The sequence below is a fragment of the Chiloscyllium plagiosum genome, unplaced genomic scaffold, assembly GCF_037043375.1.
Source record: "Chiloscyllium plagiosum isolate Xiang-an unplaced genomic scaffold, Cpla_swu_hap1 HiC_scaffold_11, whole genome shotgun sequence".
Lineage (NCBI taxonomy): Eukaryota > Metazoa > Chordata > Chondrichthyes > Orectolobiformes > Hemiscylliidae > Chiloscyllium > Chiloscyllium plagiosum.
The window spans coordinates 40,370,689-40,398,599 of record NW_028270149.1 but is presented as its reverse complement, the minus strand read 5'-3'; the positions used below and the strand labels follow the sequence as shown (position 1 = coordinate 40,398,599).

The window sequence follows — 27,911 nt, the reverse complement described above, 5'->3', positions numbered from 1 at the left end:
GACACTGACAAGTCGATATAGTTCCAGCATTTCTTATTTAATTTCACATGTAACTCTATCATTCCATTGAATTCTGGGTTGTGAAATGAAAAGATGATTCTGATATGGATTAGCATGGATGCAACTTCAGGATTTTAGGCAGACTGGGAGCTCTCAATTTGAATCTTGCAAGGAGAGGATGGTTTCTATTTTGATTTCGGCTATTTCAAAATTTTTATGCAATAATGAGAAATTTCACAAGATGCTTTGTTTGACCTGAGAAAATAAGGAGCTTTTACCCTGCAGCACCATCTTGCTGGAGTGCTCAGAGGTTACAAAATCCTCACACCCACATTTTTGATTGAGTTACAATAAACAATTACACACATAAAAAGCCACTAGCGTTTTACAATACATTTATTAATACACAGCCACTGTAGGAAATATATGATATCAAACATTTGATAACGTAGATTTAATTCTGTCCAGTACACACATTAGTTTATTAGTGTTGTGCACATAAACAGCATTAAGTGTGCAAAATTGATACAATAAACATTACTTTTCAGACTTGCCTGTACAAAACCACATCCTCTTTTTTAAAAAAGTGCTCTCTGGAAAAAATATCCTATTTACATCTAAAAAGGTAAGCAGAAGATAAACTAGTTCTTAAGCACTAGTGAAATGACCACAAAATAAACTTTCAAAATGTTGCATAATACTGCTTGAGCAAAAGGAAGCTTTTTTGATACTGTATGAAGATTTATCAGTTAAGAATTTGGTTACTAAACTAGCACACAAGAGAAGATGTTTTGCTATTGTACACAATCCTAGGATTGAACCTTATCAGGAATCAGCTAACGTGGGGCAGAACTGTTTGACTGCTGCCCGCTTGGAGTACGTGCTGAGATATCAATGTCTTGTGACCAAGACGGAGATTGGGAGAATGGCAAAAGCATTTTAATGATGCAAGATGACATACAAAGATGTTAATACATGCTGATGCATTTAAATTTGCCTCTTGTCACACATTCGCAAGATTCTCATTTCACCAATCAAAAGTTGGAAAATAGAACTTTTTGGTCTCAATATCCAGAAGCTTCTCAGTGCCAATCCCATGTACTGCAGCAGGCAAACACCAGCACGTTTACTGCATAATACTCAGTCTTCAACTACCAGTATTTTAAGATCACAGAGATATCCAGGTGACAGGTATTCAATTTGCAAGAAAATATTAATTTAGTAGATTCACCATTTATCAAGGTTTTGGTATGGTTGTCAAGGTTTTTGATGAAGTACAATTTTATGCCAAAGGTATCCTATTGCTATTAATACTTTATTTTTATAAATGATATTTTAACTTTACTTTTGTATGCCAGAGGCAATTGTAACAGAACTCCTGCAAAAGAATTATCTGAACTAGCAAATTAATGTAATTTTTTTGCTACACCTATAGCTACGTTCAGGACTTGATGAAGGACAACATTTTTAAGCAAGCTTCCAATTTTTTTATTTTTCCTAACGTAATATATTCAAACTGTCTTAGGAAACACAGCCAAGATTTCCCAATAAGCATTTGGGTACTATAGAGGAAAGGTTGCAGTGATGGGTGGAGCAGTTGGAGGGGAAGTAGAGAGGGGCAACAGTCAGTGTCAGAACACTGCATTAAAATAAAATCCTGAAACCTTTTGAAATGTGACATTCTATGAACACAACAAAATCAGCAAGATAACCTACACTCGTCACAGTATAACTGGACATCAATACAGATGCGCTTACAAACACGCAACATCTTTGAAGCCATTACTTCTAAACATTGAGATGGAATCAATGGAACATGCATTAAAATCAGAGATTTAGAAAATACTAAGCAGAAAGTGGACAGCAGCAAACTTGTAAAGTCACAATTTCATTTTAGGGGCATCACCACAAAGCAGAACTTATACAAATAAGAGAATTTCAGAATGGCAGGTTCAAGCCAATATTTCTTTGGATTTGTATCAGGTGAACACAATGGACAGGTGCCAGTTTAAGCTAGTTATTTCCTTAAGTATTCTTGCTCCTCCTGACCAACAGCCACAAAATCAGACAGGACTAAAATTTTAACAAGAGGGAATTGAAAAAAAAATACAAAATCTTCTTTTTCTATCTTTAAATGCAGTGTTGGTAAATTATTCCATTGCTGAGCTACATAAGGAGCATCTATTACACATTGTGCAGTCAATTTACATTATGGATAATAAATCTACTGTGTGCCATTAATATAGGAACAGCTCAACTATAGCTCTTTAAAATCCTGGGCCTGGACAGGAAAAACGTAGGATCCTTGATGTATCTGTGAAGTTAGAAGGACACCTTGTTATGCCAATTGGTCCTGCAGGCATTTAAAGAGCGGAGGGTCTCACTTTCATGTTTGATTTCTAGGGAACAGAAGGACTTTTTTTTTTGGTCTAAAGAAGGGAAAGTTTCCCATGTTCCTGCAAGTGAAAAAGATAAATGCTTTGTTGACTCACAAAACCTACTGTAGAATGAGCATTTATAAATAAAGCAAGAAGGGCTCATGCCCGAAACATCGATTCTCCTGCTCCTTGGATGCTGCCTGACCTGCTGCGCTTTTCCAGCAACACATTTTCAGCATGAATCTCAGACACACCAAGTTGGGAACATCAATTGTTCAAGCAAACTTTCCTCATTTGGGATTTAAGCATCAGCAATGTCACAGGCCTCAGTCATGGAGATATGTTCCTGGGTGCTTTTTCACCATGTTTTGCTTTCTTGATCAACTTGTTCCCATTTGTGTACAGCACTTGACGCTGTTTCAGAATTATTTTAAACAATCTCTCCTTTGTTCATCACAAGGTAGTTTCTCTGTTGCCATTGCACTATAAAAAAGATCTTCTTCGGGAAATGTTCATCAGACATTCACATCAAATGACCTGACCATCACCACTGTGCCTTCATAATCAAAGCATCCATGATTGGCACACCAGCACTTTTGTTTTTTTAAAAAAAACTTTGGTGTCAGGAATCCTGTCTTGTCATCTGATCTTTATTGTCTCAGGTATCTGAAATGCAAGTGAATCCATTTCTCAATGTAGTATAAATACAGTATCTATGTTCCATAGCCATAACACAGGGTCGAGTGAACAGCTGCCCTAAAGATATAGAGTTTGATCTACAGGCTGATTCTCCCTCTTGTCCCAGAGGTATTCACGGAGTTCAAGAGCTAAACTTTGGCAGAAGTTAAAACTTTAAACTGAATGTTTCTGTATTAATATGGACTTCCCCAGACAAATGGGCAAATCTGTCCAAAGCTAGAATCCTGTGATCATCAATTGAGAAAACCAATAAATGTAATCTTTGTCTGGAAATAGCTGGAAGACTCCCACCATCTTTTTAATACTCTTAGTCATACCAAATTGCAGGCTAGCTGGTGCAAGGTGGTTCATGACTGTACATCATCCTGGAAAAATGCACCACGAGAGCAATGTTTAACAAATTAGGAACAAATAAAGACGTTCTTCTAGCAGCTTAGTGTGTAGTCTTCTATAGTTGAAGAACTGTCCATTAGTCCTGAATCTGACTTTAATCTCCCGTCAGACTTTAGTGAATGCCACAAGAAACACAGCTGGAGACAAAATGCTGAACAGTGAGGCTGCAAGGGCACATTCTAGCTCAACCACGTTTAGAACAACGAAGGAGATGGAACTTGCCCCATCCTCCCTCACTTAATTTGTTTGCTAATTTCAATGAATCTTTTTGGATGCCAACATTTAGGGAGAATTTTCCAAAGACCAACTGTACTGATGGCGTTGTTCACATGACAAATGCATTCAAAGACATAAATAGAGATTTACATCATAAGGTCATAACATTCACACCTCATCCCTATCTGAACCCTAATTGTGTAATCCCTAGAGTGCAAAATATGGCCCATCGAGTCTGCACAAATCCTCTAAACAGCATCCCATCCAGATGCGACCCCCCTACCCCATCCCTGTCACCCTGTATTTTGCCATGGCTAATTCACCTAGCCTAGACACTAAGGACAATTTAGCATGGGAAATCCACTTAACCTGCACATCTTTGGACTGTGGGAGGAAACTGGAGCACTCAACAGAAACTTACACAGACACAGGGAAAACATGCAAACTCTAATGATTCTCTGGGAGGAGGTTTTTTTTGGCAATGCACAGTGCAAAGCAGTAACAAAACACATGAAGACCCAATTTTGCCTGGACAGCAAAACTCTTTAAATGACTACGCACTTATTGAACTGCATAAAATCGTTGTTGAGTTTAATATACTAGAAGCAGCATCTTTGTAACTCACTCTTATTGAAAATCATGGCCATCCATGATAACTTTCAATGCTTTAACCTCATCATTTGTTTTAGACATGACAGTACATTCTGCTCTTTCCAAAAAGCAAGCTGTACATCCAAAAGTTCTTCTTTGGACATGTTCTTATCGACTGAGTAATAGATTTGCCATCTGGTTAGGAAGAAGCTGCTAAAGCTACACCAAGCATGCAGAACCGGCAGTCAATGCTTGGATTGTAAATTAAGCTGGGAGTAGTGATAAAATTCCAGAGATACTCCAGGCTTTCTGTTCCTGATCACTATGCGAAGACCTCTGTTGCAAACAGTGGACTGCCAAATATGAAAGCTTATTCAAGCAGGTTTTAAATCTTCAGGTGAAGGAGGGAGAAGACTGACAAGTAAGAGGTATTAAAAAAAAGTCAAATAAGTTATACAAGATCATAAACTGGAACTGAAAATTTTGTAATAAGCACAGAGGAGTAGGAATTCACGCCCCTTGGGATTGTCCTACTATTCAATGAGATTGACACAGATCTCCTACTCATCTCTACATACACCACAGTGCTATGGCCCTTAGTACCTCTGGTTAACAAAAATATATCAAACTATCTACCTATTAAAATTTCATTATCAAGTGCCATTAAAGGAATACAGTAATATTCCAAAATAAGAACACCCATTGTGTGTAGGAGCATTACCTAATTTCCCTCCTGAAAAGTCTGGCTGTAATCATTTATATAAATGATGAAACGTAGCAGACCCAGCACCGACCCTTGTGGCACTCCACTGGTCACAGGCATCTAGTCTGAAAAACAACCTTCCACCACTAACCTCTGTCTTCTACCTTTGAGCCAGTTCTACATCCATCTCCCTGTATTCCTTGAGATTTAACTTTGCTATGAGTCGACCATGAGGAACCTTGTCAAATGCCTTACAGAAGTCCATACAGATCACATCTACCGCTCTGTCGTCATCAATCCTTTTTGTTACTTCTTCAAAAAACTCAGTCAAATTAGTGTGACATAACTTTGCACGCACAAAGCCATGTTGACTATCCCTAATCAGTCCTTGTCTTTCTAAATATATGCAAATTTTGTCCTTCAGAATCCCTCCAACAACTTGACCACTACTGATGATAGGCTCACTGGTCAATCAAGTTCATGTGACATGATTTCCCAAGCACAAAGCCATGTTAACTATTCCTCATCAGTCCTTGCCTTTCCAAATACATGTAAAGTCCTGTCCTTCAGGATTCCCTCCAACAACTTGCTCACCACTGATATCAGGCTCACCTATAGTTCCCTGGCTTTTCCCTACCACCTTTCTTAAATAGTGACACCACGCTAGCCAACCTCAAGTCTTCCGGCACCTCACCTGTGACTATTGATGATCCAAACATCTCAGCAAGGGGCCCAGCAATCACCTCCCTAGCTTCCTGTAGAGTTCGAGGACACACCTGATCAGGTCCTGGGGATTTATTCAATTTTATGCATTTCAAGACATCCAGCACTTCCTCCTCTGTAATATGGATACTTTTCAAGTTGTCACCATCTAGTTTTCCATATTCTATATCTTCCATATCCTTCTCCATGGTACCGTGATGCAAAATGCTCATTTAGTATCTCCCCCATCTACTGCGGCTCCACACATAGGCTGCCTTACTGATCTTTGAGGGGCATTATTCTCTCCCCTAGTTACCTTTTGTCCTTAATGTATTTATAAAATCCTCTTGGATTCTCCTTAACCCTATTTGCCAAAGCTATCTCATGTCCCCTTTTTGCCCTCCCGATTTCCCTCTTAAGTATACTCCTCCTGCCTTTATACTCTAAGGATTCATTTGATCTCTCCTGTCTATACTTGACATATGCTTCCTTCTTTTTCTTAACCAAAACCACAATTTCTCTAGTCATCCAGCTTTCCCCACACCTATCAGCCTTTCCTTTCACTCTCACAGGAAGATACTGTATCTGGACTCTCGTTATAACATCTCCTTGTAATTTTACCCTTGGCAGCTAGGTATCATTCTGTCAAATTTAAGCTAATCTCTGTCTGAGGCCAGTATCTCTTTCCTAAGTTATGGTGCCCAGAGTTCTTGTAGTATTGTGGTCTAACAGGGCTTGTTTAGTTGAAGCATAACTTTTACTCCATTGCATTGTCATCCTCTAGATACAAAAGTTAGCAACCCATTAGAATTTCTAATTACCTTTTGTAACTATTTGTAATATTTTAATGGTGTATCTACCTCGATACCCCTATTGTACCTTGACAATTTCTAGACTTTCAGAAAGAAATTGCTGCATTTATTTTTGTGGACTCCCCATTAAATGATGGTGAGCCTAAGTATTTAATAATACAGAACCAGACGACAGCAAGATTAGCAGCTCAGTGTTTTTTGTCTGGGCTTAGTTTGGCCTTACGCACTTGTGCAAATTAGAATGTAATACAGTGAGATGAAATTCCAGGCTGGGTTATAAAATGACTTATGTGCAGTGAAATATAAAGGGTAAGATTTGTGATAACAAATGTAATAAATTCTATATCTATTTTAACCACATGAAGTTGCAATCAAGTAAAAAAAATGAATGCTAGGAATCTAATGTAAAGATGCAATAGCATTCAAAATTATTTACACTGCTGTTGATGAAGTTGCTGGGTAGTTCCAACAATTTTCTTTTTACTTTAGAATTTTAAGCTTCTCTTTTTGTTCCAAATCATATTTAAGGCATTTCATATTCCTCTAATAAAAAACAAGAATTCACAGACACCTTAATATAATGCAATATGAGAAAATAAAGACAAAATGAAGCAGGAATGAAAACCTTTCAGAAAGTAAAAGCTGAATAAATATTAGATCAGGAACAGAAGTTCAGACTTGGATAATCAAATAGGTAATGATTTCTATGCTGATGGGCTGTTTAATGGAAAATGTATGCAGTCTATTTCACACTCACTAGATATTATTTTATGATTCATTCAAGTATGCACAGCAACAACAGCCAATTTGGCATTCATTCAAAATCAGCAGTATCAATGGAAAGGACACTCAATTTAAGTAAGTTAACTTTCTATCTAACATAGTGCCTGCCCTCTTCCAATTTCTGAACACTGCTCCACTGAATCAGCATTGTACTAGACTGCAAATAATACGTCATCAACTAACCCTGTAGGTTACCAATGTCCTTGCCAGAATTTAGTAACAGGTTGGTTAAAGTATGTAGGAGGAGAAGTAAGTGTTGCAGAAATTTGATAGTCTGCTAGGTTAATGCAATGTTGCCCTTTGTACATTCTGGTCTATTTTCTAATTAGGTTAAGTTGCAACAAAAAAGAAAAAAGAAAATGCAAGGTCACTTTTAGGCTATTGGCTGTAAATTCTTCTGCTTGTTTAAGGGCTGGAAAGCTTTACAATGCTATGCTTAATAAGCCCAAGCTAAAAGAACACACTGTCTAGATAGCTGCTGTCCATTTCAATGGATTGCACCCATCTTAGTGAACGATTAGGTGTCATTTAGCTGCAGATCAGCTTGGATCTTTGGTTTAAAGCATCAGTGTCAAAAATGGAGATGTCACTGGGAAAAAAGGTATCACTGGCCTCTTCTGCCAGTTCCAACAAAGTTGGCAACATATCTGTCTCATCTGCCCCCTTCACATCCTCCTTTGACAGAGGCAGAATGTTGCAATCTCTCCTTTCAATTTCACCTGAAAAGAGAAAGCAAAAGGGAAAAGAATAATTCACAGAAACAGACAGATGGGTGGGCAATCTCTTATTAACCAGACACACAGAACATATTTATATAGTCAACTGACACCAACTGAGCCAAGGACTTCCCGAAGTTCCAACCCAATCAAACTGGCATTTCCCCATTTACTATACTCCAACTATCAAAATTCTGAAATTCAAATAAAGTCATTTTTTTTTTTTTAAATAGAATATTTAGTTAGTGATTCACTTCAAAATAAACATGAGCAGCTGACCTCGTTCAGTCTGTAAGTCTGTGTAATCTTGTTCCTCTTGTACACTTGTGCATTTTTGCCCATTCACCTTCTACAAAAACAGATCCAGAAATGTAGTTATAACCTATAATCTTCCACACCAATGAGACAAGAATGAAAGAAGGACAAATATTTGCAGCAATTTTATTAATAATGTCAATGTGAGACTAGGCATGAGTGCTGATGCGTTTTTGATATAACAGACAGCTAATCTGTTTCTAACCAACCTGTTCACTCCCAGCCGGATAAACAACCTGGGCTAAGGCCAATATTTCCACCTAGGAATCTAAGCCATTCTAGTTCAGAAAAAAACAAGTGCTTACCAAAAGTTCCTGAGTCTTGAGGTATTTATCTAATTTCCCGTCTAGAATTACCACTTTCAAATATGCTTTAAAAAGCTCAACGCTCTCTATTGGACTCCACTCAAATAGTCTCTGCTGGAATATCATCAGTAAGTGAAATGAAACAAGAGGGTGGAGCTGAAAATTTCTCAGTAAGGGCAAGGAGTTTTAAGTTAATTGTTTTTCTCTCTCTATACAGATGTGTTAGATTTGCTCTCATTTCCAGCATTTGCTGTTTATCTTTCTGAAGATTATGATGTGAATTTTTCAAACTCTCTGCTCACGTTCATTAATCCCTGATACAGAATAATGAACCATTCTTCTTAGCTCTCTGAACTAGTTGGCAGGAATACTAGCTGCTTAATATATAATTGCTACGGCCTACGTACCTTGGTGGTATCCGGTCCTACTTCAGGATATGATGTTATTAATCCTCCAGTTGATGGGTTGAACAGCTAGGAAAAAATATTAAGTAATCAGAGATATTCCTGGTGTATTAAAGACGTAATCAGCTCTCACTAATGCTACCTAACTTGTGCGCTTGTCTCAATATGAAGGATCTCATAATCGGAGTACTGTGCACATCAGTTTGTGGCAATCTGATGCATGATGCAGAATATCCAAAACTAAAATGTTTCTACTTATTCCTGGATCTGGGTTTTTGAGATGCAGTCAAATATGAACACAACATTATAAGACATTTTTGCTGAGGTATCTGAAGGTTACGATTTTTGCTTCACTTCATTTAACAAAATAAAAAGCAAAATGATAATTCTGTCCATAGATTTTGCAAATCCTCAGTTATGAAAGCTGCTTTCCGCAACAAATTAGAAAATTTGCTTAAGTTTCAAAACTCTCATGTGGCTTGACTGGCAACATTTAAGTAATGGAGAAATAACTCTTTTATGTTTCGAAACCAATCCCAACCTCAATCAAATTTTCTTAGGATTTGGTGAATCGTTGCAGAATTGTTAAATTATCAAAGCATTTTGTCTCTCACAGGTTGGTTCTAACATTCTTTACGAAGCAGAGTCATAGAGATATACAGCACGGAAATAGACCCTTCGGTCCAATTCGTCCATGCCAACCAGATATCCTAACCTAATCCAGTCCCACCTGCCAGCATCCGGCCCATATCCCTCCAAACCCTTCCTATTCATATACCCATCCAGATGCCTTTCAAATAGAGTCCAAAATTTAAGTAGAATATATTTAAATCAATGAAAGCCATTTTGTTCAGAATGTCTACGCCTGTGTTCTGATGAAAGGTCATCAATCTGAACTGGTAACTCTGTATCTCTTTCCACATGCTACCAGCTTTTAGATGTTTTCCGCATTTTAATTTATAATTCTTGATTTTTACTAAGTATTTGCAAATTACCTCATAATTCTCAAGTTAAATCACATCTCACTCCTCTGTCATTCTAATAAAATGTGTAATGAAAGATAATCATCTTGAAACAAGTGACTGATCACAGGCTTTTTTCACAGGTGCCATCAAGCACTTGATACCATTTCAGGGCATGTTTTTGACTTCGCACATGATCAAGCAGATTCTGATCATAAAAAAAAAGCTTCCATAATCACATTCCAACTACACTGAAATGGATGGTGGTCAGCGACAGAACTCCTGGATGCATGTTTCCACTATCGAATCAGAGATACAGCTGTCAATCATACTGCCCACGTGCAGATGCCATTGAGATCATCTAACTGAGCAGATAGTAATCAGAATTGGAATGTTCTGGCCTGTCCATCATCCATCAGAAGAGCTTTATTCAGATGTTCCTGTTCTGGAAGGTAATGGTACTGAAGGGTGAATGCTGCTCATATTACATTGTATTGTTGTCGGACAGAGTTTCTGGACCATAAGATAGAGGAGCATAAACTGGCCATTCAGCCCATTGAGTCTGCTCTGCCATTCAATGAGATCATGGTTGATCTGATAATCCTCAACACCAATTTCTTGATTTTTCCTTCTAACTTATGATATCTATCTCAACCTTGAACATACTTAACAAGCCAGCCTCTACGACCCTCAGCAGTTTAAAAAAAAATCCTTTTATTGGTTTTAAAGAAAAAGTTCCCAATCCCCTGAGTTATCAGTATTCTTTGCCACTGTTATGCTTTTCCTTTCAATTTGATTTTATCCTTCAATTCCTTGGCAACCACGGTTGGTTATCAAAAGTCTATCAGAAACCAATGGTATAAAGGGTTTTGGGGACGAGGTGGATAAAAGGCATTGAAGTGTTGGATCAGCCATGATTGTAATGAATGATGGGGCAGGCTTGATGGAGTGAAAAGCTTACTCCTATTTCTTTGTTCCTGTGTTTATCTCTCCTGAAATCCTTCTTCCTTACTGGGAAACCTCTTTATTGCAATTATTCCTCAACAGTCTTTTCTGCTACACTCCTTTCCCTGTCCACTCCAGCCAATTCTGCCCTCACTCCTCTGTAGTGACCCTTGCATAAGATTAGCATAGTTGTTTCTTTCCAAAATTTCTCTCTCAAACTGAATGCTAAATTCTGCCATATTATGCCTGATGTTTCTTGGCGAATCTTTTACTCTGACATTACTTTATCAAATTGACATTAACACACATTAACCTAATCCCCGATTGAATCAAATCATATTATTCTAGGAAACTGTCCTTTACACATTCTATGAATTGTTCCCTGTGGTTATCTCTGCCAATTTGATTTTCCCAATCTACAAGATTAAAGTCACCCATGGCTGGTATACTGCCTTTTTTACATGCCCTCATTATTTCCACGTGGAGGCCCCCCTGCTCTGGTTTGCTGTAGACAGCCCTTGGAGAGAGATTATGATGTTTGTCTTTTTAACTTTGCTTCTTGTTTTGCTGATCTACGGTTATACTGTCTATAGCTGTAATGTCACTGTGTATAGCTGTAATGTAACTGTCTATAGCTGTAATGTAACTATGTAATTATGTAATGTCACTGTGCATAGCTGTAATGTACCTTTTTTTCTTCATTTCTCTATTCTGTACTGAGCCTTGTACCTAAGTACTCTGTACCCAAGATGGTGCTGTAAGTGACGACTAAACTTTTCACTGTACTCATTTCAGTACATGTGACAATAAAGCTAATTCAATTCAATAACTATTTTCAGTCCTACAGAACAGCTACTGTTACAGGGCTTATAATTACTCCCACCATGTCTCCTTCCCTTGTTATTTCTTATCTCCATCCATATGGATTCTACATCTTCTGTTGCAAGATCATTGTATATTTTCTATCTCATACCAATAAAGCTACCTAACCTCCTTTCCTTCCTGACTGTCCCTTTGAGAAGTCATGTATCCCTGAATGTTTATCCCCAGCTTTGATCTCCTTGTCACCATGTCTCCATAATGACTAACAATCATAACCCATTGACTATTACTTGTGCTGATAACTCAATTATTTTGTTCCAAATTTTGTACATATGTAACTAAAATAAAAACACATTAATTTTGACTGCTTACAATTTTTATCTACTTTGACACTATTTGCGGTCATCTATGTCCTTTCCTGACCCAGTCTCATTATCCTAAAAGCTGCCCTCCAATGCTGCCACATCCTCTTGCTTTGTAAACCCCTCTCCAGTACACCACTCCCTCATGCTCCGCCTCTAGTTAGTTTAAAGCCATCTCTATGGCCTTAGTTATTCAATTCACCAGAATACTGGTCCCTGCATAGTTTGAGTGATGTCCACCTGACCATAACAGCTCTCTTGTAACCCAGTCCTGATGCCAGTACCCCATAAACTGAAACCCATTCCACCCACACGAATTTGCCATTCACTTAACACCTTAACTATATTTACTCTATGACATTTTGCCGGTGGCTCAGGGAGTAATCACAAGATGCCTTTTATCCTTTCCACTCATTACTTGCTCAGGCACTTTACTTTCTGCAGTACATAGAACTCCTCTTTCCCTGTCTGAACCAAGTTCCCACTTTGAACCAAGTTCTCAGATATACTCATTCAGCTTTTGTCTCACTCAGCTGAAGTCTCCATTCACAATGACCACTGGATGCTAATATCAGGTTTTTGTTTTTGGAAACAGAAAAAATTGCATCCTCGGACAATTAACAGGATGAATACAGATCTAGATATCACATTAATTTCAAAATAACTTTTTGACTCACGTCTTTCAGTAAATCCAAATTTGTGTTTAAACGTGTGTTGCTGAGCGAGGAATGTATTTGAGCCAAACTGTTGTCAATCATATCCAAATGATCAATTATTTCATTCCTACAGAGCAAAGGAAGAATAAAGTATAAGCTATCAATCTATTAAATTGCAGCCATTAATCACCTTCATCCTCAGAGCCCAGAAAAACATTAGTGATTCTCTGCTTCGGGGCAAGAACTTTTTATTTTAAAAAATGTCCATTATTCTTGGTTGCAGCATCACAGTAACATTACCTATATTGTTAAATTTGTGGCAGGTTTTTTTTGTCGTAAACCACTCTGGGCTAAGATACACAGCAATAAGTCTGCCCAAGTTGGCAATCTCATTCAGTAGAACCACAAAAACAGCTGGTACAGAAAAAGAAAACATGATAATGAGAGTAGGCAGTGGTCTATGAAATGTCACAGCAGTGATCAAGATGTTTTACACTTCACTTAGAATGGATTGAATGTAATGGCTTCTGCTTCCAATCTTGCTCTGTTATCTCGGGAGTTCCCCAAAGATTTATTCTATTTCTCTCATGGGAGAACTAAGTTTTTGTTTTTGATTCCCCACTCCAAACCCCGCTCACTGTCAGCAGTTTCCATTCTGCATAACCATCTTAAACTGAGAACTATCATTTGCAACTTAAATGTTGAATTTGACCCAAAGTTGAACTTTCAATGATAGATGAATACCAGAACTAAAGCTACTTCCATCTCCTAGTATTGTTTAGCTCCAATCTTCACTAGTTCAACTGCTGCTGTGGGAGGATCTGCAAAGGTGAGAGAGGAAATACAAGTGAAGAGAGAGACAGAGCAAAGGAGAGAGAACAGTTTTAAAACTTTCAGCAATGGAATATTCCATCATCTGGGAACCAGGAAGCTTGAAGTCACTGAGGTATTTAAGTTCTCAGCAAATGTGGAATCTCTAGCTTAAGACTGCAGAAGTGCAGGACCTACTGATGTAGTTATTGTAACGAACTCAGCCGGGTGGACCTCATAGAATATGTGTTCCCTGATTGGACCAAAGTAACAATCTGAGAGTTCTAGCTGACAGATATAAACAAGAGTGTCAGGGATTCTGTTTTCTTTGAGAGCTGGCTCTGAGGAAGTTGGATCAGAGGCAAGGACTCTCCACGTGTAACTAAAGGGTGACTTGGTAATGCAATACTGGTTTGTGGAGTTATTTCACTTTGAAGATAAACAATCTGTAGATGCTACTGTAATGAACATTGCATTGGTTGGATAATTTAATACTGAACAGTTTTACTTTGTAAAGATTTGCATTTATGTGTTATCACATCTTACATTCCGTGCTTCACTTGAGGTGCAGTGACTTTGTTAGACAGATATGCAATACTTTCCTCATGATTTCATTAGTCTGGAAGGAAATTTCAGGTGATGGTTTTTTTTGTGAATACTAATGTGTATCTATATTTAATAAAAAAAACACTTCTGGCTAATTTATGCCCATTATATTTAAATACTATAGTATGCAGAAAATTAATGCTTTCTCTGTACATTGTGGCTTTAAGTTTAATGGAGTGACAATAATTATTGAGGTTATTGATTAATTCTTCTAACTCTGTGACTGTGTGCTTCAAAATGTCAATATAAATACTGAAGGTAGGTAACTACATTTATGCACCCCCTCATAAAGGAGTAAGTGAGAAATGAATGAGGAGCAGCAGAAAATTAAAAGCAATCCCTGAAAATCAAAAAGTAGCCCTTGGAGCAAAGAAAAATATTTTGTGCCTTACTTGTGCCAAATCATTGTGGATTTCATAATTCTGCTGTCAGTACTTTAACACACTTCAAATTTCATTCAACCATCACCCCTTTGCTTGCTGACTTTTAATGGCTCCCAGTCAGACAACACATCAGTTTTTATACTGAACATTGTTGTTCATTCCTCTTTCAGCTTCCCCTATCCCGATTTGTTTAGCTTGCACCCAACCCATTGGGTCTTCTTATCTCTACATTCCTCCAATGTGACCTCTTAAGCATCCCTGGGTTTGACTGTTCTACCACGGGTGGCCAAGCTCTCAGCTACCTTGGCCCTAAGCTCTAGAATTCCCTCCCTAACCCTCCCTGCTCTTAAGATGTTCCATAAACAAAATGCAAGGTCCCTGATCAAGTTTTTGGGCACCTTTCTTCCTCCTATGATGTTTTGGAAAAGTGTCAAAAAACTTTTTTCCTGATATTGCCCTTGGGACATTTTGCTATGTTAAATGCCCTATATAAATGCACGTTGTTGTTACTAAATTCCTCAGTGTAGACCATGTGTGAGAAAATCAGCAACATAAACAAATAATTAATCCTGGGCAAACAGTATGTACCACTGCTATAACCAGATCTGACAAGTGGATAGATTAGATCAACAACTACCATGAAGCCCTTAGAACACGCATCTTGAGAATATTTATCTGTCCTTACACCCACCATTTAACTTGTTTATGATATCTTCCACAAATAGTTGCTCCCTACAATTACTGACTCCCCTCTAGAGTACCTGATCAGGTACACAGTCATAGGTCAAAGCAGCCGAGCAACCCACTCCTTCCAAGGCCTGCATCATCACAGAAAGGTAAAAATAATCTGTAACTTTTGTGGATTAACTATTAAGTAGAATCTCACTGGTCAGAACTTTCTTCAGCAGCCGTTTGGCAGTTTTCATCCAGGAGATCGTCATACAGATTGTGTGATGCAAACGGTGAGGATGCTGTGCTTGAAGTGGCAACTACATTGTCTGTGTCTGTGTTGAACAATGTTTCATCAGAATTCAGCTTTCCAGTCACAAAACTGTGCAGGGTGAAAGAAACAAATATAAACAATCAAATATAACAATTCTCAGGTCAATGCTATGAATGTAATTAATTTGTAACCAGGGATGATAGTCTTAAATTATGAAGCAATATTTGAACTCTGCATTAGAATAAGATTAAGAGGTTCAATATTATTGTTTCAAAATTCAAAACTTTTTTTGCATTAAAAACAATACTCTCCAATTATTGCATTGATCAGAGGGAGACAGTAACTGCAACACAAAAATTTAAAAGTCAACAAAACAAGTGTTATCTTTCAAGGTTATTGAGGAATCATATTAAAAATGTTATCACTAATTAAAGTTAGTTCAAGGGACTAAAATTCCCACAGCAGCAACAAGAAGCTTGGGGTAAGGGAGAGTGAAAGGTTCATGTAGATCTAGCAGGAAGAGCAGATTTGTGGAGTGCTGCTGCTTACAAATAACTTCAGCTTTAGACATCATTTGAGACATGGATTAGGTGTTCATGCTTAACTTCTTCTCTGTAAATCACCTAAGCTTACTTCTTCAGGAGAGTGGATAGTCTGATTAAGCGCAAGCACAAGAGAAGTGTTAATGGAGTAAGGACATCCAGAAATGTCAGTTTAATTGGTAGTTTACTGGCCAATCCTTACCCAGGCAGAGTTGACAGAAGGCAAGAGATTAAGTTGCTAACTTGCCATTGTGAGACAACAGCAGGTCATGAGTCAGTCCTAGAAGGTTGATAGTTTTAAAATTAAATTTGGGGAAAAAAGCAAACATTCAGTCAGACACAAAGGCTTACCTTTGCTCTTCGCCAGGCAGACTGGGTCTCCCAATCAGGTGTGTGATCTCAGAGATGATAACACCTCCTGGATAAACACTGCCTTTCTCACAGGTTTCACATTTCTTGGTGAAATAAAATAAAAAGACAAAGATTTAATTCTGTGCATTTCACAAGAGGTTTCACCATTAGCTCAACTTTACATGGCCAGAGCAGTCACAATTCAGATTCCATAAATCTATAGCACTAAAATTCAAGCCAGCAAAAGCACCGAGAAATTGCAAAGATTCAAAAATATCCCCAGTTTTTGCAAAGAAAGTGTGGCCTATTTTAAGTATGTATCAACTTTCTTCATTGTCGTGCCCGATTATTAATCCATCTTTCCTTCTAAATCCTGAAATCACATTGCTCTGTTCCTCTCTCCTGTACACCCCCCCACTCCCAAACTTACGTTGGCAATTTCCTGCCTCTTCAACTTGTTAACAGTGCTCCTTCGAGGTCCACACAACAAGTCCTGCCCCTCTCTTAATGAGAGGAAAGTAAAACAAAATCAAAATTTGTTGCACTCCACAGGCAGGATTTTTTTGATTTTGTGAAGCTGCTCTGAGAATAGGAAATTTCAAATTACAGCATGCAACCTCCTAGAGTCACCATATTAGAAGAAAGAAGAGAGCAGTGTGTGGTACAAGTAAAAGATAAGCCAAATAACCTCTGCAGGTATACATAGTATCAGCAGATTTAACGGTAAAATAAAATATGACATTGATGGCCAATGGCACTAGCCATAAGGGTGACGAGCAGGGGAACAAAATATCACATCAAATTATATTTTATACAATATGAAGATGGGTCAGTGGGGAAATACAGCATGAGCTTTATTCTGTACATGAATGAAAAAAGTTGCACCTCACCTGGAAGTACCTGCCACAGCCACTAGGTGGAGGAGTTTGAAAAACATTTTAGTATCTATTAAGGCATCTTTTATAGAATCATAGAAACATACAGCATAGAAGAGGTCCTTCAGCCCATCGTGTCCGCACCAAGACAAAACTACTCTAAATCTATAATAATCCCACTCTCCAGCCTATGGTCCATAGCCTTGAATTTCAGGTGCTTATTCAAGTATTTTTTTTAAATTGTAAAGTTAGCTGTTAGGTTACACCTGAAACGTTGACTTCACCTCCTGATGCTGCCTGGTTTGCTGTGTTCCTCCAGCCTCCTGCTTGTTTACCTCAATTAACCTCCCAGGCAGTGATTCTGGATTTCCACCACCCTCAAGGGTGAAAGAGTTGTGTCAAATGCCATCTATTGTCTTCTGCCCTTCAATTTAATATTACATTCCTTTGTTATTAACCCTTCAACTAGGGGGAACAGTTCCTTTCTATCCATCCTGTCCATGCCCCTCATAATGCGATGCACTCAATTCAATCCCCTTGAGCATTCTCTCCTCAAAAGGGAACAACATAAGCTTATGGAAGATATAGACTGTAGGGAAAAAGATGGGTGACATCTTGCAAAATGTCCAGATTACAGAGGAGGAAGTGCTGGAAGTCTTTAAACGGTTAAAAGTGGATAAATCCCCAGGACCTGATCAGGTATACCCGAGAATTCTGTGGGAAGCAAGAGAAGTGATTGCTAGGACTCTTGCTGAGATATTTGTATCATCGATAGTCTCAGGTGATGTGCTGGAAGATTGGAGGTTGGCAAACATGGTGCCACTGTTTAAGAAGGGCGGTAAAGACAAGCCAGGGAACTATAGACTGATGAGCCTGACCTCGGTGGTGGGCAAGTTGTTGGAGGGAATCCTGAGGGACAGGATGTACATGTATTTAGAAAGGCAAGGACTGATTTGCGATAGTCAACATGGCTTTGTGCATGGGAAATCAGGTCTCACAAACTTGATTGAGTTTTTTGAAGAAGTAACAAAGAGGATTGATGAGGGCAGAGCAGTAGATGTGATCTATATGGACTTCAGTAAGGCGTTTGACAAAGTTCCCATGAGAGACTGATTAGCAAGGTTAGATCTCACGGAATAAAAGGAGAACTAGCCATTTGGATACAGAACTGGCTCAAAGGTAGAAGACAGAGGGTGGTGGTGGAGGGTTGTTTTTCAGACTGGAGGTCTGTGACCAGTGGAGCGCCACAAGGATTGGTGCTGGGCCCTCTACTTTTTGTCATTTACATAAATGATTTGGATGCGAGCATAAGAGGTACAGTTAGTAAGTTTGCAGATGACACCAAAATTGGAGGTGTAGTGGACAGTGAAGAGGATTACCTCAGATTACAACAGGATCTGGACCAGATGGGCTAAGAAGTGGCAGATGGAGTTTAATTCAGATAAATGCGGGATGCTGCATTTTGGGAAAGCAAATCTTAGCAGGACTTATATACTTAATGGTAAGGTCCTAGGGAGTGTTGCTGAACAAAGAGACCTTGGAGTGCAGGTTCAGAACTCCTTGAAAGTGGAGTTGCAGGTAGATAGGATAGTAAAGAAGGCGTTTGGTATGCTTTCTTTTATTCATCAGAATTTTGAGTACAGGAGTTGGGAGGTCATGTTGCGGCTGTACAGGACATTGGTTAGGCCACTGTTGGAATATTGCGTGCAATTCTGGTCTCCTTCCTATCAGAAAGATGTTGTGAAACTTGAAAGGGTTCAGAAAAGACTTACAAGGATGTTGCCAGGGTTGGAGGATCTGAGCTACAGGGAGAGGCTGAACAGGCTGGGGCTGTTTTCCCTGGAACGTCGGAGGCTGAGGGGTAACCTTATGGAGGTTTACAAAATTATGAGGGGCATGGATAGGATAAATAGGCAAAGTCTTTTCCCTCGGGTCGGGGAGTCCAGAACTAGAGGGCATAGGTTTAGGGTGAGAGGGGAAAAATATAAAAGAGACCTAAGGGGCAACTTTTTCACACAGAGGGTGGTACATGTATGGAATGAGCTGTCAGAGGAAGTAGTGGAGGCTGGTACAATTGCAACATTTAAGTGGCATTTGAATGGGTATATGAATAGGAAGGTTTGGAGGGATATGGGCCAGGTGCTGGCGTTTGGGACTAGATTGGGTTGGGATATCTGGTCGGCATGGACGGGTTGGACCGAAGGGTCTGTTTCCATGCTGTACATCTCTATCTAGCCTCTCTTCATTGCTAAAATGTTCCGATGAGGCAACATCCTGGTGAATCCCCTCTGTACCCTCTCCAGAATGATCATATCCTTCGTATAATCCAGTGACCAGAACTATGCAGAGAACTCCAGCTGTGGCCTAACCAAAGTCTTGTACAGCTCCATAAATCTCTCTACTCCTACAGTCTATGCCACAATCGTTAAGGGCAAGAGTCCTGTCTGCCATCTTAACCACCTTATAACCTACCCTGGCATCTTCATGGATCGGAGGTAAATCACTCCCAGATTGCTCTGATCGTCTGAGCTTCACAGCATCCTGCCATTCATCAAGTAAGCCTTTGTCTTGAGTTTTCATCAAAGTGAATCGCCTCACACTTTTTAGGGTTAAATTCGTCCATCACTGATCTACCCATCTGACCAATCTATTTATATCCTGCTGTAACCTTGGACTTTCTTCCTCACTTTCAATCACCTCACCAATCTTCGTGTCATTCGCAAATCTACTTATCATTCGTCTGACAATTTCTTCTCTATCATTTATATATATATCACAATCAATAAAGGACCCAGCATTAATCTCTGCGATGCATTACTAGGCACTGGTCTCCAGTCACACAGCCTTCTACCAACACCCTCTGTCTCCTTTCACTAAGCTAACTTGCCAAGTTACGCTGGATCCTATATGAGTTTATCTTCCTTATCAATCACCTTGTGGAATCTGTTCAAAGGTACTACTGAGATCTATATAAACTACACCAAATGGAATAACAGCATCTGGACGCCTGATCACCAGTTTGAATTTTCAATCAAATTTGTTAGGCATTACCTTGTCTGACAAAGCTATGCTGATTACTGCTGATCAAATCTTGCCTCTCCAACTGAAAATTAATTATTTCCTTAGAATTTTCTCCAAGTTTTCCTCCCAGTGATGTGAAACTGGCCTGTAATTCCCTGGTTAATCTCTCCCACCCTTCTTGAAAACTGTAACTACATTAACTGTCCTCCAACCTCTGGCCAGAGAGGAATGAAATTTGGGTCAGAGCCCTGTAATTTCCTTCTTTGTCTCTCACAGCAGCCTGGGATACAACTCATCAAGGCCTGGAGATCTGTCAACTTTTAAACCTGACAAAACCAGCAATACCTCTGCACTCACTATGTCAAACAATTCAAGAATCTCACAGTCCCTCTTTCTGAATTCTGTGCCTACACCTTCTTTCTCCAAGGTGAAGACAGACGTGCAGTGCTCATTTAACATCCCACCAATGTCCTCTGGCTCCATGCACAGATTTCACCCTTGTTCCCTTATGCACCTACTTTTTCCTTGGTTATCTTTTCCCCTTGATACATTTGTAGGGGCATGCAATGGCCTAGCCAGCTATGTCCACATCCCATGAAAATTTCAAAAGGGGGAAATCTGTGCATGGAGCCAGAGGACATTGCTAGAATGTTAAATGACCACTGCACGTCTGTCTTCACCTAGGAGAAAGAAGATGTAGGCACAGAATTCAGAAAGAGGGACTGTGAGATTTTTGAGTGGTTTGACATAGTGAGTGGAGAATTATTGTTGGTTTTTTAAAAAATTTAAATTCTCTTTAACCTTACCGCTTTGCTCTCCTAATTGCTTTTTTAAGTTCACCCCTGCACTTTCTATATTCCAATAGGACCTCTGTTGATTTGCTCCCTTTGCACCTCTCATTTCTTTATTCTCCAGTCCTGAATATTACTAGACATTTAGGTTTGTTGCCCCTACATTTCACCCCAATAGGAATATGTTGCACATGCATCCTCAACAATTCCATTTTGAATGCTGTCCCCGCTCCCAGGCTGTTCTGCTGTAAATTTATCCAGATGTAGCTGTTCCCAGTCTACACTGGCCAGATGCAGTCTCATTTTAATAAAATCTGCTTTACCTCAATGCAAAACCCTTTTGTCAGACTGTCTTTTTCCTTTTTCATAACAAACTTTTAACGTACAGCATTGTACTCTGGCATAACCTGCCTGATTCTCCTTAACAGCCTGGTGGATACCCATTCCCTTCTTTCCTCCAGTGCCCTCTCTATACGTGCCACCTTTGTAACTCTCAGGCTCGGGATGTGCCACACAGCCTCCAGGTGCCACCCGAGCTATGAAACATAGAGCTCATGCTTCTGCAATTGTGAGCAAGTCTTGCACACATGGTCACCCAGAACGCTGCTGGGCCCTGACCTCCCACATATGACAAGACATGCATTGTACTCGGCTAACCTCACCTGCCATGACTTAAACTTACTTAGTCTTACTTGCGAACTTTTCTAGTGACTTAATCTTAAAGATACTTTGTTTAGCTGAACTTCAGTTTCTTTCTCTTATTCACTGATTTTTACTTATCCCTGATGATTGTCAGTTAATTCTTTAATAATCTCCCAACCTTGGTCATCTTCTGCCCCCACTTATCTGTAAAAATAGAAAATCTAAACAGCACAGAAAAGAAAGACCCCTTCCTACCCCACTTCACCCAACTTCCATTATTTACCAAACTGCCACAATCCACTTAATACTGATTACACAAAGGCCCTTTATTTAATATTTTCCACCTCAACTGTTTCAGGAACTAGTTAAGACAGATTAACTGTGAACCCCAATTAACTAATCAATCTTCAGCAACCCCAGCCACCAGGAGAGATGATCTCTGCTCCCTTCAACATAAAAAGAGATTTAACTGTCTATCCTTTAGAATTAAACCGCACTAAACAGTGTTACTAAAGAACTAGCAGCAATTAGTACTAAGTTCTAAGGCAAGAGATTAACTCTAAAACTTCTATACTTACCAACCACTCCACTCATGCTGGGTGCACTCTATATATTAAAGATAACAGTTTCTCTCAAGATTTTTATTTCTGAGCTTCAAAGCCAGACCCATTTCCATCTATAAGCAATTTGTCTTTAAGTTTCAACTTTATTAACGTTGCCATTTCCATGCACCTACAAATAGCACAACTTACAAACTTTCCTTCTTTGCTCCATGATTTTGAAATTGCAATGTCTTCTATATCTGATCCAATTAGTTTCTTACCAGCTCAAAATTGGCAGAATTCTTCAAGTCCCACAGCTTCTAACACAATTTTCAGGATTTCCAAACCAAACTTAACATCTCATCATGAATTGATTCTGCCTTTCACTGTTGCTCCTGGTCTTTATCTGAATTCTCAGTAAACAAATAGTTTTCAAACTTACCGGAACACCATGAACAGCCGCACCATCCTGACTGCTGTCCATAGTGATGGGCCGACTATATTTTGGGTAGGAAGGAGCCATACCAGAAGTACCAATCATCAGAGGCCTAGAAGAATCATTTGGAACCATTTATTAAAGGTGCATGAAAACAATTTGTAAAAGGCACACTATTGAGTACTTCTGACTGTATCGAATAATCACCAAAATTTGTTACTAGGCTACATCATCAATACGCAAGCACAAAATTCAAGAAGGCCCAAAAATAAGCACAAAGATCACAATACTCCATCAACTATGGCTGCTGATTCTGAGACAGGCTGCACGTAAACATTGTGCTGTCTACTTATAAGCTAGGACTACGCTTGATGTTAAGTGGCATCACGCATTAGCAAGAGTCACAAAATCGCGAGAGTCCAGCGTTACTTAAACCTAGTCACAACTCTTAAAGGAGGTGGCGGGAGTATGTACTGAAGCCAGTTGCAGAGAGAGTGCAAGCAAGATGGATGATAGTACAACATGGCAGACAGCAGGTCCAAGGTTTTGCACAGAGGCTTGGATACACACAGGAAGAGAGATTACATTGTTCTCCAGAGAAGACTCTTCAGCCATGTTCTCAGAAGACATTGGGATTGGGTACCTACCGCAGTGAATGCCAGGTCTTGGATGCAGTGCCAGAAAACGTTCAATGACTTCTCAAAAGTAGTCAAGATCAGTCCATCCATTATAAAAATGCCATATCCCACCAGCTACAACTAGCCCCACACAGTGCTCAACGAATCACATCATTAAACACTCAACTACCAATAACTTTCATAAATCATAACTCAAAACTAACATTCATATGCCTCACATTACCTCCAAACATTTTTGTACTACTGTATACCTTCCATCCACATCTCTCAGCTTGCAGACTCTGCCGGCTAGTCATCCATCACTCAAACACATTTCACCTTATTTTGCTCTCTTGCACGACACAGTGGCTGCATGTCCTTGCCCTGATGAAGGAGGTAATGATCAGTGTCATTGCAGCAACTATGACTTGGATTTGCAGACAGTGGCTAGGAAGATGGCAGCATGTTCATGTCTAATTCTCCTCAAAACCTACTTGCCTTGTTGTACAGCTTCTGACACACAAGTTGTAACTGGTTTATGGACATAACCCTTGCTTCCCTCCTCCTCTACCTGCAATAACCCTCCCCTCTGTTTATCTCTTTCTGATAACAAGAACAGTGACCTGACTAAGCTGTACAGAGGACGAGACTGATAAAATAGCATAAGCACTTACTTGCTCTCAACTTGCAGCTAATAACATGTATATTGCTAGTTGATATGCTTTTGAGCGTAGTTTACAGTAATGATCAGGTGAAATGTCAGACATGAGTGCTACAGCTAGAGCACAGGGAAAGGGCAGCATAGTGGCACAGTGGTTAGTACTGCTGCCTCACAGAGCCAGAGACCTGGGTTCAATTCCCGCCTTAGGCAACTGTCTGTGTGGATTTTGCACTTCATGATTCTCCCAGTGTCTGTGTGGGTTTCCTCCCACAGTCTAAAAAAAATGTGCAGGTTAGGTGAATTGGCCATGCTAAATTGTCCGTAGTATTAGGTGCAGAGGTAAATGTAGGGGATTGGGTCTGGATGGGTTGCTCATCAGAGGGTTGGTGTGGACTTGTTGGGCCGAAGGGTCTGTTTCCATACTGTAAGTAATCTAATCTAGATGCCAGTTTGCCAGAAGGTGAGATCACACAAGAGGTTCTGCAGAAGACTCAGATGAGGATCTTGTTGGGGTCACATATAGAAACAAAAGCAAATAGACATGCCCAATGAAATGCCTGGTACACTGACAGATCTACCAGAAAGCACTGCAGTTCACTGTCAAGGAACATAGAGGAGGTCAGCACAAATTTTGCAGAAAGCTTGGAAGCCACGCTTTCCAGGATAGAATGGTAGCCAACTCCATGTGAACACTATTAGACACAATCATATTGCAGCACAATCCACTGCAACACTAAAAGAAAGCAGCCAGCAAGGGGTGCTGCCGTCATATAAAGGTTGATAGTACTGTGTACATTCAGGCAGCTGTAAAAGTGGTCACAGATGCCTGTACTGAAAAGGTTTACTGGATCTCACAGTAATCTATCTAACAGATTAATGGCACTCCCCAAGGAAATGGCGAGCGTTCAAGGATGATATAGTTCATTCACCCTTCCCTGCCACCCCTCTACTAGTAACCTTGCTGCTGTTCGTCAGGCAAATCAACACAAGCTGATCCCCACACTGAAGTGATATTGTGTAAAATCTCAATATCAGAGCTGCAAGAGATCATCCTCAAATACATCTACAGCATCTCCCACTGAAAGGCAGCAGCTTTCCAGGATCTCTGCTGCAGGCATTTGGAAGCACTGTATTAGAAGGTCTAGGCCAGACAAAGGTACTCCCAAGGCAAGCACTAAGGGAATACATTCACTTTTGTATAGAACATTTGAGGTTTGCTTGAAGTTGGTTTTAAATAATTATTTGGTGGCAGCTTTTATTTCAGCCTTGTAACCTAGAGGTCAGGGTGACGGTGCATTATAAAGGATAAGGAAGAGATGACCGAATGTAGTTAATGTGAAATTGGGGCCTACTGGAACTGTAATCACATCAGCTCTTCATGCACTGCCCAGACAGAAAGGGATGCATTGTGTCCTCCACAACCACCTGATGAGGGAGCTGCGCTCCGAAAGCTAGTGCTTCCAATTAAACCTGTTGGACTATAACCTGGTGTTGTGTGATTTTTAACTTTGTACACCCCAGTCCAACACCAGCATCTCCAAATCATCACCAGATCCTGATGCCCTCATGATAACAATATTGTAGAGGATGCAGTAAACAACTCATGCCATGTGTCATGGAGAGAATTGTAGGGCTCCTCCAGAACAATGCAGGCTGTAGATGTGTTGCTTAAGCACCCTTATATATGGTCTGCTTGATGAAACTTTGTGTGGCAGCGTGGCTCTCATGATATACATGCTAACCACATGTGGGTGGATTACAAACCAGAGTCATAGACCAGATGGTCAGTGAACAATCTGTAACCACCCTGTTGTTTCTCGTTGCAGTGTAAATGTGGATGAAATAGTGGCTGCCATAGAATGAAGGGTTGTGAAGGATACTGAGTATTGACTTGTGCTATGGCAGAGAATGATCATCCACCAGGTTGGAAATTGAGGACATGCGTATCTCTGAATTTACATGTGGCATCCACAAAGTAGCATCGAGGTGATCAATGGCATATTGCACTGCAGTGAAGTCTGATACTCTGGCAAATCCACATACTCTCTCTATATGCTTCTCTCGAGAAAGGCAGAATACACTCTCCTTGCACATATAGACTCAGTCCTCTTCCATATACAACAATGGAAAGGAAACAACAGGATATTCTCAATGTCACCTCCTCTAACCTGAGAGGAGGCAGACAAAAAGAAGTTAATGACCACAATCACCTTGTAGCCACCAGCGATGCCATCCTCATCCTGCTCTGAAGTTGCAAGTACAGTATTATGCATTATAGTTGGTTACGTTGGGACAACGTCCCTAATGAGGTGAGTGGCATGACACTGTTAAGTGTTCAGACTGTGCTCATGGGCTTGTTCATACTTGCTTGAGCTTTTACAGAGTGCATGGCTTTGGAATGAAAACTTCACCATTGTAGAAGTAAATAACAAGTTTTAGTGCTGACCTAGTGACCACCCAGTATGGAATAGCAAGCTGGTTTGCTATTATTTCTGTGAAATAAACATCACATACCACATTCCTGGCTCAGGTGGAGGTAAGAGAAATGCTTCCGAAAGGCAGTAGCTAGATATGCATCCTCATGAGGGCTCTTGTCCCCCTCTGCTCCTCCCTTTTTGAGAAGCCTGTATCCTTCTGTGCCATGTACACTCATTCTGCTGGTCAGGCTGCAAGCCGAGGGGAATAAAAACTACGGGATCCATGATTGGGAGCAGAACCACTGAAGAGGGAAATGAGGTCTTGATCACATGCCACAGCTCTCCCTGTGGAGTCCTCCAACTTGACATTAGCAGTACAAAACTCCAAATACTTTGAGTAACTCACAAACAGCCAGGAAAAAAAAAGTCAATCAACAATTAACCTGGAAGTGGCAAATAATTCCCTTAAACAGTACTGGGTGGGGTGCAGCACACAGATCATTGACACTGCTAGAGAGATAAGTAACAGCAACGTCATGATACATCTACTCGAAATTCTTTCAGCAAATTCTACCAACATCCAACCTAAGAAACTACCTAAACAGTGTCTGACATGACCTGCACCAGAAATGTGCATCAGAGGTGTCAATTTTGTGGAAAGTGTCTGAGCTGCTGAGACTGTGAATGTAGTGATTGTAACTAGGTCAGCCTCAAATATGAGTTCCCAGATTGAAGGAGAACAATAGGCCCAATCAGGGGGGCCTAGATGACAGATAAAAAGAGGAGTACCAGAGATTCTGGTACTGAAAGCAGACTCTGGAAAGGCAACTTTAGAGTTAAGGACTCTTCATGTGTAAATGAAGTGTGATTTGGTGATGGGATACTGGCCTCTATGGAGCTATTTCAGTGAACTTGCATTTCAATAATAGTCCCTCTTTCCCAAAAAGCAAAGAAAACAAATAAGGTGTCAGTCAAAGAAAAGGATAAAAAGAGAAAAGAGGCCTTTTTCCCTTTAGGCTGCTGGCCACAGAGCTCTTGTACTAACACAGATTTACAGAGGCTGCCCTTATTTGCTCACAAGCAACAGGTGCAAGTCGCAGCCCTAGGTTTACTGTCACTCATTCCACTGCTTCTTGCCCTTTCCCTAATGGAATGATTTTTGTTTTGGTAAATTCAAAGCTCCCGCCCATAAAGCAAGCATCCAGAATAAAAGAAGAAAACTCACATTTTTCTCTTGATTCCAGCTACACTGTTTGACTGAACCATCGTGGCAATGAAGTGAAGGATCTGCAGATAAGGTTAAATAAAGAATCTGAATATATTGCAAGTCATCAAATCAGGAATAACCATTTGCCCATGGTATCCATGCTAGTCCTTTGAAAGAATAGTCTATTACACCTACCACTTGTTTGTTTCCAGAGATCTGAAAACTTGGAAGTTACAATTGATCTATTTCCACTCTCATTGTAATGTATTTCAGATCATCACAATTATCAGTGCAAAATACTTA

General features: G+C 39.8%; 1 protein-coding gene across 3 annotated transcripts in view; it reads right to left on the bottom strand.

Moving 5' to 3' along the window:
* Positions 1 to 378: 378 nt before the first annotated feature.
* LOC122557281 (heat shock factor protein 1-like) overlaps positions 379 to 27,911 on the bottom strand; it is a 54,936-nt gene continuing 27,403 nt past the window's right edge. The window contains exons 6-14 of one of the 3 annotated variants that reach the window (XM_087991987.1): positions 27,627 to 27,688; positions 22,713 to 22,818; positions 16,400 to 16,503; positions 15,450 to 15,614; positions 12,786 to 12,891; positions 9,021 to 9,086; positions 8,273 to 8,342; positions 7,890 to 7,996; positions 379 to 3,044 (exon numbers count right to left, since the gene is read on the bottom strand). In XM_087991987.1, the coding sequence (XP_087848113.1) occupies positions 3,018 to 3,044; positions 7,890 to 7,996; positions 8,273 to 8,342; positions 9,021 to 9,086; positions 12,786 to 12,891; positions 15,450 to 15,614; positions 16,400 to 16,503; positions 22,713 to 22,818; positions 27,627 to 27,688 (813 nt within the window). In that variant the 3' untranslated portion in view covers positions 379 to 3,017. Of the gene's footprint in view, positions 7,997 to 8,272; positions 8,343 to 9,020; positions 9,087 to 12,785; positions 12,892 to 15,449; positions 15,615 to 16,399; positions 16,504 to 22,712; positions 22,819 to 27,626; positions 27,689 to 27,911 lie in introns of all 3 variants that reach the window. The other 2 variants (XM_043704814.2, XM_043704815.2) reach the window with 2 other exon arrangements.